Genomic DNA, 15,041 nt, shown 5'->3' with positions numbered 1-15,041 from the left:
TTTGCTATATTCTAATTGTATTCTAATAAATGTAGTTTTTGCTCTAAGTGGTCTGATTACATATATGATGGTGAGAAACTGAATAAGCACGATGTTTAATATTTTACAACAGTAAATTTGTTGTTATGAATTGGCCATTTATGAAGGAGTCGGAGCCGGAGTCGGAGCCTGATAAAATCCAGGAGTCTGAGTCGGAGTCGCAACTGTGGCTTACCGACTCCACAGCCCTGGATCTGAGTCCAGCTCCCCAGTTCTGACGGCGATCTAGACGCCAGTGAAGCTATTCCTCTGACCGAGGAGTGACCCCCCAGACTACTGGAGCTGCCTAAGGCCCGTAGCTCCTCTCTAATTATTGCTCGGATATCCTCTCTGTCTTTCCCGAGGATTCCTCTTGTAGGGTCTCGATACAAGACTGACACAGTCTCTTAGGGTGGCCATCTGGGAGGGGCTGGGAACATAAGGCACACTCTATTTTTAGCCTTCTCCGTTCTTTTGGTCTAAAGGGTATGAACAAGAGGGACGCCATCAGCTGTAAGCTTGACTAAAACACACCTGTGAATCTCGTCAGCAAAATACCAGCTGCGGGGTTCCCGACTCAGGCTGAGGCGAAGCATGGGACGTTTTTTTCTCTTTCTGCTTCTTTTCCGTGGGCTCACTCTGCCTAGAGTGCCCGCCGGAATCTTTCCTGGAGCTGCCACTTCTCCTGGTGCTGCCGCTCCTTCTCGTGCTACCGCTTTTTCTGCTGCCCTGCGGGGATTCCCCTGGCTGGTTCAGCTGGAGCGAAACCGGGCCGTTTGTGGACGACATAGCTGCGCACCGCTGTGGTTCTGCCGGTGTTCTTTTATGCAGCTTCCCGGTTTCGCCCCTTTCTCTCCATTTTTTTTTGCTTCTTTTTTTTCCCCTCCTCCCCCTAGTGCGCCTGCACCCGCGATACCACGTTCTTTTGCCTCACCTGACCCCGGAAGCTGTCCTGCACTTCCGGGTCGCGATGCCTCAGCATGGGAGCGCCGGCTTCCTCCTTGCCCTGCGTCTCCCGATCGCTGCCCCCTGCCTCGCAGGGACATACTTTGCCCAAAAGTGAGCCTCGGCACTCCTGACCGAGGCCTCACCTGCATTACCAGCCGTGGGGGAGCCATCCTCTGATCCGCCGACACTGCTTCCAGCCCTGGGGCCCCTGCTGCTCATATCATGCATGCGGGCGGCTACCAGGCCAGGCATCCTCTTCTGCGGGTTCCTTCTAGGAACAGGAAACCAAACTGAGGGAGCGAGGGGGACTGCCCCATTTATCTCTCAGTAGGTTTCCTGTTCCTAGGGGCAGATCCCCTCTCAGTGGGTGCTGTTGTGGCGAAGAGGAAAAAATAGGTGACAGATTCCCTTTAAGAATTAAGTATACTGACATCCCCCTATGTACTGCGTGAGCCCCACATAGCCTCGCTATATACAGTGTGAGCCCCCACATAGCCTTGCTATATTCAGTGTGAGCCCCCCACATAGCCTCCCTATTTACAGCGTGAGCTCCCCATTTAGCTTCCTATATACATACGAACATCCCATACACATGAAAAAAGAAAAAAAATAAATACCCCTGCTCCTGTCTCTGGTGAACGAGTCTCAGCAGCAGACAATGAAATGACTATAATGCTTCTCCTGTCTGACAAGCTGATTGGTGGAAGATGTAGCCAGGGTCCACCACCAACACATTCACCACTGTCTGCATCCTGAGGATGCAGGTAGCAGTGGCAACGGATGGACGACAGGTGTGGGAGGGCACAATGCGGCCCGTGAACCACTGTTTCAGGGGGGAGTTATGCTCCAGGGAGGGTATTCAAAACAAAATGCTCCTGACATTTACTGGTTTAGGGGGTCTTACATTTTATATCTGGTCGTGAATGCACAGACTCCGATCAGCTGCCAAGTATTCAGATGAGGAGACACGTGCCACACCGACCGGTGCAGTGTACGCCTTTAGGCCACACCGACCGGTGCAGTGTATGCCTTTAGGCCACACCGACCGGTGCAGTGTACGCCTTTAGGCCACACCGACCGGTGCAGTGTACGCCTTTAGGCCACACCGACCGGTGCAGTGTACGCCTTTAGGCCACACCGACCGGTGCAGTGTACGCCTTTAGGCCACACCGACCGGTGCAGTGTACGCCTTTAGGCCACACCGACCGGTGCAGTGTACGCCTTTAGGCCACACCGACCGGTGCAGTGTACGCCTTTAGGCCACACCGACCGGTGCAGTGTACGCCTTTAGACTGGGGCCGACTCTGAATACATTTACATAAAAGGATTGTAAGAAATCTCACAATTGTATCTGCTTCAATTCTCACAGCCAAGCTAAAGGGTTTGTCCAGAACTAAGCTCAATAAATTCTGATATCATTGTGCATGTTATCGAGATGGAATATTTCTACTAGGACGTCTCTTCCCATGAGACAAAGTAGCAGGCGATACATAAAAATGCCATTAAAAGGGATTTAAATCGCAAGCGTCCAAATACAGACTTCTGTAAGGAGCAGTAAAGCATCCTTCACATAATGACACCATCTTTCAGCCTAAGAAAAAAATGAAAGGGGAAAAAAAACAAAAAAAAAACACAATCATTTTTACCTCTTTTGCCAACTTATGCCCTTGCTCAACAGTAATGGGTTTTTCCTTCACATCATTTAGCTTTGCCAGAGTCTTCGGATCATCTCTTAGGTCGATCTGCAAATCAAAAGAATAGAAGTCACATTTTATTCCCCCAATATTCTAAAACATGAAAAAGCAAATAAAAAGGTGTGAAGCGGAAAAATATCACAGGCAGCGAGAACATCCTATGCCCTGGTGCCCTCTGTGTAGTGAATCTTTTTTTAATAAACACATTTAATGAGAAGCAAGAAACGGGCACAGGCAAAACTAGTATGACCTGACCCAATATTCTTACTGCACCAAAACCCGCTCCGCGCACAGTTACAGGCGCCGATCATCGTAGCCATGGATGCAAATTTGCTCCCTGATGATAATCTTATTTATGGAAGTCAATCGTTTTTTGTTTTTTAAATCTGTGCTTCCACAATACAATATAAAAGAAAGAAAAAACAAAACTCGGATCCAGGCTGGACATATGCACAATCCTGTTCACGAACAGAATGCTAGATCTGCAGTGAAGACTGACATGCGGACATACTAGGTGGAAACAGAAGTCACCGACACCTACCTGTGTGCCCACCAGTAAAAATGGCACATTTGGTGCATATTCCTTTAGTTCGGGCACCCATTCCTCCTTCACATTCTGAAATGAGGCCGGATTGACCACTGAGAAACATATGAGGAAGACGTCGGTCATGGGATAAGACAATGGTCTCAGGCGGTCGTAGTCTTCCTGGAAGAAGACGACGTAATAATTAACTCCGGGCAGAATTGGGAAAAGAAAACCACCAGACAGTGTAAATTTTAATCACTCTGCTAACAAACATGTCTGAAGAAAATGTCTGCATGTGCTAGAAAAAAATGGGATGTGGTACCTATGCCGAAATCTCATTTACCATGTGCAGCGCGCTGTCAGCAGGCCTCCCCTTCCAAAACTAAAAATTTAGCCCTGACTAAAGGAGATTTCTATATAAATATATAAGGGTCAATTACTCTATACATGAAAAGTTCTACAATTTTCTAACGTTCTTTGCTTTCCTTCCTCACCATTTCTGAATACAGTTTGTTTCATGCTGAACTGGGCACACGACGAACAGTAGAATAAAACATCAAAGTTTTTGACACCTAAACAGTTAGTTTCCTTTAAGTTCAAGTGGGTGTTACCAGAGAGATTTCACTGGGGGCGTTTCCTTCTTCATCTCTTTGATCCTGGCCAATCATAAGCAGGCAATAACACACGGGGTAAAGAAAAGCACGCCCCTACAATAGCTTGTACCAGCCTCAGTGGGAGCCATGTAGTGACAAACAATCTGCTCTCCCCACTAGAGTGAGGACATGTGCTTAAGTACAGCAGAGCCCAGTGTGATTAACAAGCCTTTATCTCCAGCTGTCAGTGTGGGTGGGGGAGGGGCAGATGTTGAGTCTCATTACAAAACACTTCTAGTAACTCTCAAATTTTATTTATTACCAGGACCTAGTACACAACAGCATTGCCAAAGCAAGTGTAGTGCTGCCAATTCTTTCCCATCACTGTTCTTCCGGGGTGCACTTATAGACACCCCAATTCCCAGCACCAAAACTAAAAGTCTGGCTGCACAGATGGGGGGGGAAAAAAAAAAAAAAAAAAAATGTATGATGTCTTAGTTGATATTTTTGCCAAAATGCGCAAGCTTGAAACCCATATTTTGGATCCTCGTGGTATCGAGTCCCTACACTGAAATTAAAAGCAATTCACAGAAAATGACAAATAAGAAAAAATCATAGGAAAAAAAAAAAAAAAAAAAACAACATGCTTTATGAACTCCTACCTTTGAGTTTTCCCCCCCATGTTGGATGCACTTGTGGCTTTAGTTAAAAAAAAAAAAAAAAAAAAAAAATGCATAGGTCTATGGTCTATGTTCTCACGTCTTTACTGCGGCTGTCCCTAGAGCAGCCCCTGCAGGGACGCCTGCAGCAGCATTTATCGCAACGGATACCAATATGCCACGCACGTCATCGTTTGCATTGCAGATGTATAATATGCACCTACATCCACTACATAAATGGACATGTTGCAATTTTGCAGATCTCAAACCTGCAGCTCTTGCCAATATATGTTGCGGATATATTTCACGGCATGTATTGGTTTTCTTATAATCTCATGCACTATGCTGGCACTGTAAAACACGGGAGATTTTCCGCAAGCAACCATGCAGCAGAAAATCTGCTACATTTTCCCCCAAGTAGAAAAACAACCTGAAAGTATATTCTCAGCACCCTTGCTCAGCTATTTCTATAACTTCCATAAAAAAAAAAAAAAAAAAAAAAAAAAAAAGTTGTTTCCTCCCTCTATTAATCTGCCTTAGGCCATCTTCACACTCAGTATTCATCAGTATTTTACATCAGTATTTGAAAGCCAAAGCCAGGAGTGGGTGATGAATGCAGAAGTGGTGACGTGTTTCCATTATACTTTTCCTCCGATTGTCCCACTCTGGATTTTGGCTTATAAATACAGAGGTAAAATACTGATAGTGTGAACGTGGCCTAAACCCAATATTGCCATTTCCGTGGCTGGCCCTAACATAGCCGATAGAGCAGGGGTGGGGAACGTCCGGCCCGCCATATCATTTTGTGCGGCCCGCAGCCACTTTCCCTATTTTTTGGCCACGGGCCCTTTAAGAATGGCACGTGGTATCTTGCCGCGCTTTTCCCATCAGTGGGGACTCGGGAGACTCCAGCTGTGCGGCTCCAGGTGAGGGACTAAAGGTACTGTCACACTTAGCGATGCACCAGCGATCCCGACAACGATATGGATCGCTGGTACATCGCTAAGTGGTCGCTAGTGAGCTGCCACACAGGCAGATCTCACCAGCGACGTAGCAGCGTTCGGCGGTCGCTACTTACCTGTCAGACGAGGCGATCCTGACGTCCTCCCACCCGCGTCGCTCATCTCCACAGCAGGAAGCACAGCAGGAAGCTGACGACGAGAAACGGTCCAGGACGTTCTCGCGCGATCAGCGATAACCAGCGGGGGAGCCGGTCGGAGGTAAGTATCAGACATAGCGATATCGCTAGCAATATCGCTATAACGTCACAAAAACCAGTGACGTTACAGCGATATTGCTAGCGATATCGCTTAGTGTGACGGGGCCTTAAGTCAGTGGGGAGACTCCTGCGGTGCCAGCTCCAGGAGAGGGAGTTATAATGCTGCTGCAGCAATAGACAAGGGGGCTGCATTGTCAGCGAGCCTGCACCAGGGAGACGCTGGACTCCGCGCACAGGAACCAACCCTGACAGGAGTCACTGCCCTCCCCCGCTCCATCCACTGCTGAGCGAGATAGCGCTGAAAGTGTCACGTCCTCCTGTGCGGCTGCAGTGTGCAAGGTAATCACGATTCCTCAGGCTCCATGTACCCCCCCATTGTGCTGTATACCTCAGGCTCCATGTACCCCCCATTGTGCTGTATACCTCAGGCTCCATGTACCCCCCATTGTGCTGTATACCTCAGGCTCCATGTACCCCCCATTGTGCTGTATACCTCAGGCTCCATGTACCCCCCATTGTGCTGTATACCTCAGGCTCCATGTACCCCCCATTGTGCTGTATACCTCAGGCTCCATGTACCCCCCATTGTGCTGTATACCTCAGGCTCCATGTACCCCCCCATGTGCTGTATACCTCAGGCTCCATGTACCCCCCCATGTGCTGTATACCTCAGGCTCCATGTACCCCCCCATGTGCTGTATACCTCAGGCTCCATGTACCCCCTCATGTGCTGTATACCTCAGGCTCCATGTACCCCCTCATGTGCTGTATACCTCAGGCTCCATGTACCCCCCATGTGCTGTATACCTCAGGCTCCATGTACCCCCCATGTACTGTATACCTCAGGCTCCATGTACCCCCCCATGTTCTGTATACCTCAGGCCCCAGAAATGGGGTTACCATAATCAACAGGTTAGTAGCGTTCTGAACCTGCCTGGCTCCTGCATATAAAACCCCACTGCTGGGAGGAAATGAACTCTAAAGGCCCCGTCACAGCGAGATCGCTGATTTTGCGACGTCACAGAGATCTCGCCAGTGACATCGCTGTGTGTGACATGCATCAGCAACCAGCCCCCCCGCCAGGTATTGCTGATCGTGCTCGAATGTCCTGGGCCATTTTTTGATCGTTGGTCTCCCGCTGGCCAGTGCGCATCGCTGCGTGTGACAGCGAGAGACCAACGATCAGCGACGCTGGGAGCTGGTATCCAAGATATATAAATACCCGCTTACTAATGTTTAAGACAGTTATTAATGAGTGATGAGCGAGTATGCTCCTTGCTCGGGCTTTCCTGAGCATTCTCGGGTGTCCTCCGAGTATTTTGGCGTGCTCAGAGATTTAGTTTTCGTCGCCTCAGATGCATGATTTATGGCTGCTGGACAGCCTGAATACATGTGAGGAATGCCTGTTTGTTAAGGAATCCCCACATGTATTCAGCCTGTCCAGCAGCAGCAAATCATGCAAATGCGTCGACAGAAACTAACTTTCCGAGCACGCCAAAATACTCAGAGGACACCCGGGCAACAAGTATACACGCTCATCATCTAATATATAAAGCTCAAGTGTGTATGTGTGTATGTATGTACGTACAGTGCCTACAAGTAGTATTCAACCCCCTGCAGATTTAGCAGGTTTGATAAGATGCAAATAAGTTAGAGCCTTCAAACTTCACACAAGAGCAGGATTTATTAACAGATGCATAAATCTTACAAACCAAAAAGTTATGTTGCTCAGTTAAATTTTAATAAATTTTAAACATACAAGTGTGGGTCAATTATTATTCAACCCCTAGGTTTAATATTTTGTGGAATAACCCTTGTTTGCAATTACAGCTAATAATCGTCTTTTATAAGACCTGATCAGGCCGGCACAGGTCTCTGGAGTTATCTTGGCCCACTCCTCCATGCAGATCTTCTCCAAGTTATCTAGGTTCTTTGGGTGTCTCATGTGGACTTTAATCTTGAGCTCCTTCCACAAGTTTTCAATTGGGTTAAGGTCAGGAGACTGACTAGGCCACTCCAACACCTTGATTTTTTTGCCTCTTGAACCAGGGCTTGGTTTTCTTGGCTGTGTGCTTTGGGTCGTTGTCTTGTTGGAAGATGAAATGACGACCCATCTTAAGATCCTTGATGGAGGAGCGGAGGTTCTTGGCCAAAATCTCCAGGTAGGCCGTGCTATCCATCTTCCCATGGATGCGGACCAGATGGCCAGGCCCCTTGGCTGAGAAACAGCCCCACAGCATGATGCTGCCACCACCATGCTTGACTGTAGGGATGGTATTCTTGGGGTCACATGCAGTGCCATCCAGCCTCCAAACGTCACGTGTGTGGTTGGCACCAAAGATCTCGATCTTGGTCTCATCAGACCAGAGAACCTTGAACCAGTCTGTCTCAGAGTCCTCCAAGTTATCATGAGCAAACTGTAGACGAGCCTTGACATGACGCTTTGAAAGTAAAGGTACCTTACGGGCTCGTCTGGAACGGCGACCATTGCGGTGGAGTACGTTACTTATGGTATTGACTGAAACCAATGTCCCCACTGCCATGAGATCTTCCCGGAACTCCTTCCTTGTTGTCCTTGGGTTAGCCTTGACTCTTCGGACAAGCCTGGCCTCGGCACGGGAGGAAACTTTCAAAGGCTGTCCAGGCCGTGGAAGGCTAACAGTAGTTCCATAAGCCTTCCACTTCCGGATGATGCTCCCAACAGTGGAGACAGGTAGGCCCAACTCCTTGGAAAGGGTTTTGTACCCCTTGCCAGCCTTGTGACCCTCCACGATCTTGTCTCTGATGGCCTTGGAATGCTCCTTTGTCTTTCCCATGTTGACCATGTATGAGTGCTGTTCACAAGTTTGGGGAGGGTCTTAAATAGTCAGAAAAGGCTGGAAAAAGAGATAATTAATCCAAACATGTGAAGCTCACTGTTCTTTGTGCCTGAAATACTTCTTAATACTTTAGGGGAACCAAACAGAATTCTGGTGGTTTGAGGGGTTGAATAATAAATGACCCTCTGAATAAACTTTTCACAATTTAAAAAAAAATTAAACAAAGAAATAACATTCTTTTTTGCTGCAGTGCGTTTCACACTTCCAGGCTGATCTACAGTCCAAATGTCACAATGCCAAGTTAATTCCGAATGTGTAAACCTGCTAAATCTGCAGGGGGTTGAATACTACTTGTAGGCACTGTATGTATGCATGTATGTATGTCCGGGATTGGCATCCGCACCGTCGCAGCTACAGCCACAAAATTTGGCACAGTCACACGTCTGGACCCCGAGAGCGTCCTAGGCTATGTTGTGAGGCGAAATTTTAACCCCGCGCGTTCCAATTCACCAAACAATTTTGCCCCTATCTACATAATGGGGAAAAAGTGTGTGTGTGTGTGTGTGTGTGTGTGTGTTTCAAGCCCCGCCCCTCATTATGATGTCATAATGGTTGCCATGGCGACCCTGATGTCATCATAGGTTGCAAGCCCTGCCGCTCATTATGATGTCATAATGGTTGACTATGGGATGGAGGATGTATGATGGGTATATGGGCACTGGACTATGGGATGGAGGATATGTATGATGGGTATATGGGCACGGGACTATGGGATGGCGGATGTGTGATGGGTATATGGGCACGGGCCTATGGGATCGTGGATATGTATGATGGGTATATGGGCACGGGCCTATGGGATCGTGGATATGTATGATGGGTATATGGGCACGGGACTATGGGATGGAGGATAATTATAATTTGCTATTACTAACCACAGTTAGTTACTATGCCCGGGCAGCGCCGGGCTCTTCAGCTATTAATAATTTTATATGGCCCCCGAACGCTATTATAAAATTCCAAATGGCCCCTGGCAAAAAAAAGGTTTCCCACCCCTGCGATAGAGATACATTGTTCGAAAAAATTAAGGGAACACTAAAATCCCACATCCTAGATATCACAATGAAATATTCCAATTGCAAATCTTTATACATTACATAGTGGAACGCGCTAAGAACAATAAAAGATAAAAATGATCAATGTAAATCAAAATTAATATCCCAAGAAGGTCTGTATTTGAAATGATGCTCAAAATCAAAGTGGAAAATCAAGTTACAGGCTGATCCAACTTCAGTGGAAATGCCTCAAGACAAGGAAATAAAGCTCAGTAGTGTGTGTGGCCTCCACGTGCCTGTATGACCTAGCGGGCATGCTCCTGATTAGGCGGCAGATGGTCTCCTGAGGGATCTCCTCCCAGACCTTGATTAAAGCATCAGTCAACTCCTGAACAATCTGTGGTGCAACGCGACGTTGGTGGATAGAACGAGAAATGATATCCCAGATGTGTTGAAATGGATTCAGGTCTGGAGAAAGGGTAGGCCAGTCCATAGCATCAATGTCTTCATCAAGCAGGAACTGCTGACACACTTCAGCCACATGAGGCCTAGCATTGTCATGCACCAGAAGGAACCCAGAGCACCTTAATATGGTCTCACAATGGAACTGAGGATCTCATCCCGGTACCTAATGGAAGCAGGCTAGCACATAGAGAGCTGTACTGACCCACTGCTAAGCCAAACTTGTCATGCTGGAGGATGTTGCAGACAGAAGAACATTTTTCACGGTGTCTCTAGACTCTGTCACATGTGCTCAGTGTGAACCTGCTCTCATTCGTGAAAAGCACAGGGTGACAATGTTGAATCTGCCAATCTTTGTGCTCTCGGTCAAATGCCAATCCCCCTGCTCAGTGTTAAGCTTTAAGTTTCTGACATATGGAGTTTATTAGCCTGCTCGAGGTCATTTTGCAGGGCTATGCCACTGCTCCTCCTTGCACAAAAGCGGAGGTAGCAGTCCTGCTGCTGGGTTGTTGCCCTCCTATAGCTCCTTCCACGTCTCCTGGTACCTGCTCCATGTTTTGGACAGTGCTCACAAACACAGCTACCCTTCTTGCCACAATTCCCACTGATGTGCCCTCCTGGATGAGCTGCACTACCTGAGCAACTTCTGTGGGTTGTAGACACCGTCTCATGCTACTTTGCAGTACTTCTAGGGGTGAGCGCAATGACTAAATGCAAAAGTGATCAAAACAACAGCCAAAAAGGATAACAGAGAAATGGTCTGTGGTCACTCCCTGCAGAAGCACTCCTTTATAGGGCTTGTCTTGCTAATTGCCTATAATTTCTACCTATTGTTTGGTCCATTTGCACAACAGCAGGAGAATTGGATTCACAATCAGTGTTGCTTCATAACTGGACAGGTTGATTTCACAGAAATGTGATTGACTTGGGGAGTTCCCTTTTGTTGAGCAGTGTACGTTTTAATTACAGTAATCATGAAAAGTTCTACAACTTTATAACATTCTTTGTGTTTTCCTTTCTCACTATTTTTTGAGAATTTGTTTTGCTGTCAGTGAATGAGGACACTATTGCTTAAACAGGTTTTCCCAAGAACAAAAGTTAATTTTAATCCATAGGTGTTGGAATAATAACTTCCACAATTGGATGTGTTTAAATAAAATGTTCCTGTGCTGAGATAATCTTATAAATGTGCCCCTGCTGTGTACTGTGTAATGGCTGAGTCTGACTGTACAGGAACATGGTCTGATCATACCACAGCTCCTGGGCATGGAATGGAGGGAGGAAAAGAGGATACAGACAGGACAGCAAGGAATCGCAGCTGATTATTTTTGTGTGAGGTAAAACATTTCACTGCCTATTTTACTTCAAAAGAAATAGTATGCAATCCCATGCTGTCCTGTCTGTATACTCTTTTGCTTCCTCCCCCACCCAGAAGCTGTGGTATGATCAGACCATGACTCTGTACGGTCAGACACAGCCATTACACACTACACATCCAAGATTATCTCAGCACAGGAACATTTTATTTAAACACATCCAATTGTTGAACTCATTATTATTCCAAGATTTATTCAACTGGATACACTATGTACAGTAGAATAAAACATTTTTGGGTCTTATTTCACTTCTCTGTTGAGTACCCGTTCCATACACTGTAGGTTGCTGGATGCTCAATTCCAATAATATGTCATTAAGTTTGGAAACCCCCTTTAAAAATTCTATTTTTTTTTTTTTATTATAATCTACCCCACTTTGGGTTTGGATTTTAATCTGTTTAGCAAGAAGATAGACACAAATAATTCCTAGCAGATCAGTGTCTTCCACCAGTGGTGGGTAGCATTCACACTGTGCTATCTGCATCAATGCTCAGTGTGATTGCGTAGCATACGATATTCCCATCAGGTACATTTATGTCATAACGACAAGATATGCCAAAAAATGTCTGATTGAGATGGGACCTGTATCTGTCTTGAAAATGGGGCACCCGTCACACGCTTTCAGTAATGATGGTAGCCGTGCATGTGCTTTTTCTTTTTTCTTTATTATTAATATTTAAAGGGGTTCTCCAGAATAGAAATAACTAAAGGAAGTGTCAGTATAAATACATTCCTAAATACTTTTAACTAGTAAATCACAATTGTTTTATTTAGGGAGGTAATCTCAATAATAATAATAATAATAATAATAATAATAACAATAACAATAACAATAACAACAACAACAACAACAACAACAGCTAGATTGGCCCGTGCGAAATTTTCACACATTAGTCGTCGGGGGCGCAGGCAATTTCAGAAAAAGCAAGCTGGTCAAAAGTAAATGTATTTCATGAGCTGATGAACACAGACAGGTATTTATATATGTAGATTGGTAATACAATAAATTGTTTTGATAAGTAGAGGCCAAAAAAGGTCTTTCGGTTGAGGTGCCACCTGCAGGTCATTGTGTCTTTCTGCAGGTTTATGAAAATGAATGTTTAAACTGTATTTAGTGATAAAATCATGAATGTGTGGCTTGTTTGGCTGTTGTTTTTTTTTTGCTGGACGGAGCAAGTTTAACTTTCAAATGGTGTATCATTTGTGTGTGTGGGGCAAAGTAATGAGCAAAAAAGCAATGCATGTTCACAAATGTGTTGGTAGTGTGGTGCCACCTGCAGGTCATTTTTCCTTACTGCAGGTTTATGAAAATTAATGTTTAAACTGTATTTTGTGATAAAATTGTGGACGTGTGGTTTGTTTGGCTATTTTCTTGCTGAAGGGGGCACGTTTACCTTTCAAATGGTGTATCAATTGTGTGTGTGGGTGCAGTATGAACGGGGATACAAAGGAATTACCGAAAGACAGTGTTTAGAAATAATAGAATAGATTAGATTTAAAATGGCCCCTGCCTTGTTTCACTAAGAAACCTGTCTCCAAGAATATTAGGACAGGAGCCTGTGAGCATGTGCAATAGGAAGCTTTGCCCTCTTTCATAAGTAGGAAGACGTGCTCCACTAATAATACTACTGGAGATACCAGAGGGGCTGAGGTAGGAAGAGGTGGCTCAAACTTCTGTATGCCCTGACTTTCTGAATGACACGGTAAGTATCTCCAGGTCACAGCAATGTGGCTTCCAACTGCACATGCTCACAGGTTCCTGTCACACTGCATATGCTTTTATCCAGAAAAAAACGTTTAGTGGAAATCCTCTGCGCTGCTGAATGATTGAGGAAACACCAGTCCCTATGTGGTTTAATAATAAATTGTGTCTTTATTTCTAAGTTACAAGAACTTCTTCCTCAGGAAAAAGAAGGCCCACCTCTTTTCAAGTCACATGGTAGTTACAGTAAATAAGCTTGTTGTGTCAGCAAGTTATTATATTAGATCTAAAACATTAATTCTATGCATCAATCTTAACAACTAAATGGTCAGATCCATGTTCCATCCAATTGAGGTCCCATTAATGCCTCTTTCACACATCAGTTTTTTGGCGTCAGTCACAATCCGTCAGCTCGACGGATCCATCTCAGAGTGAAAAACTGATGCGACGGATCCGTTTTTTCGACGGATCCAACTAACGGATCCGTCAAAAAAACGGATCCATTGCGTCTGTTTTTGATCCGTTTCGTCCGTTTGATGGATCTGTCAAATCTATCGAAAAAATAGACAGACAGAATAGATAGACAGACAGACAGAATAGATAGACAGACAGACAGAATAGATAGACAGACAGACAGAATAGATAGACAGACAGACAGAATAGATAGACAGACTAGAATAGAATAGATAGACAGACAGAATAGATAAATTACCTGCGGTAACCTCTTCCCTTGGATTTTCCCACGCTTCAGAGTACACTCCAGGTCAGGCTGTGAGGGGCGGAGCTTCAGTGACGTCAGCGCTAGTCAATGAACCTCCGCTCCCAACATCTCATTCCTCAGTGCTTTACAGCCGGAGTGGTCGCATTAGCACCGCTCCCGGCTGTAAAGTATTTACCCCCCAGATATGGATTACGCCGTGGGACTTGACTGTTTGCTGGACAGGTATGGGTATATTGTTGTTTTTTTAATTTTTATTTCTTTCAGGAGATTGAGGGCTTCGATTGGATTAGGAGAACAATAAAGATGGAAAACCCATGTTTATTTCATTAAAAGACTTTATTCTTAAGGTCCCGTCACACATAGTGATCTCGCTAGCGAGATCACTGCCGAGTCACAAGTTTTGTGACAACAGTGATCTCACCAGCGAGATCGCTGTTTGTGACAGCGATCAGCGACCGGCCCCCCCTGCCGGGATCGCTGCAAGAAACCTCTGGACATTTTTTTGGTCAGCACGCATCGCTGCGTGTGACAGGCGAGAGATCAGCGATCAGCTGGTAACTAACGTACACATCGAGTATCTAAAGGCCCCGTCACACATAGCGACTCACCAGCGATCAGGATCGCGGGTGAGTCGCTACATGATCGCTGGTGAGCTGACAGACAGCTTCACCAGCGATCAGCACAGATGCGGAGCGCGCGGCGTCGCTGTGTACATTAGTTACCAGCGCGCTGATGCAGGGAGCTGGTAACTAGAGGGAGATGGTAACTAAGGTACGCATCGGGTATCTAAGGGACGCACGTCCCTTAGATACCCGATGTGTATGTTAGTTACCAGCTGATCGCTGGTCTTCCGCCTGTCACACGCTGCGATGCGTGATGGCCAGCGGGAGACCAGCAATCAAATAAATGTCCAGGGCTTTCCAAGAGCGATCAGCAATACCGGCAAGGGGGCCGGTCGCTGATCGCTGTCACACACAGCGATCTCGCTGGTGAGATTGCTGTTGTGTCACAAAACATGTGACTCAGCAGCGATCTCGCTAGCGAGATCGCTATGTGTGACGGGGCCCTAAGGGACGCACGTCCCTTAGATACCCGATGTGTACCTTAGTTACCAGCTCCCTGCATCAGCGCGCTGGTAACTACACTGTGTTCCAAATTATTATGCAAAAAATATTTCCTCATATTTTCTCTAAATTACCTATATGAATTGCAGTCATTGTTATTTTCCAGTCATCTAATATTCTAATATAAT

General features: G+C 45.8%; 1 protein-coding gene across 1 annotated transcript in view; it reads right to left on the bottom strand.

Moving 5' to 3' along the window:
• RHOQ (ras homolog family member Q) overlaps nt 1-15,041 on the bottom strand; it is a 60,211-nt gene that overhangs the window by 16,478 nt on the left and 28,692 nt on the right. Inside the window, exons 3-4 of the mRNA XM_073553996.1 lie at nt 3,202-3,366; nt 2,613-2,708 (exon numbers count right to left, since the gene is read on the bottom strand). Coding sequence (XP_073410097.1) covers nt 2,613-2,708; nt 3,202-3,366 — 261 coding nt within the window. The remainder of the gene's footprint in view (nt 1-2,612; nt 2,709-3,201; nt 3,367-15,041) is intronic.

The sequence above is a fragment of the Dendrobates tinctorius genome, unplaced genomic scaffold, assembly GCF_039654945.1.
Source record: "Dendrobates tinctorius isolate UK_male_01 unplaced genomic scaffold, ASM3965494v1 ptg000205l, whole genome shotgun sequence".
Taxonomy (NCBI): Eukaryota; Metazoa; Chordata; class Amphibia; order Anura; family Dendrobatidae; genus Dendrobates; species Dendrobates tinctorius.
The sequence above is the reverse complement of the archived record's forward strand: the minus strand, read 5'-3'. Positions and strand labels throughout refer to the sequence as shown.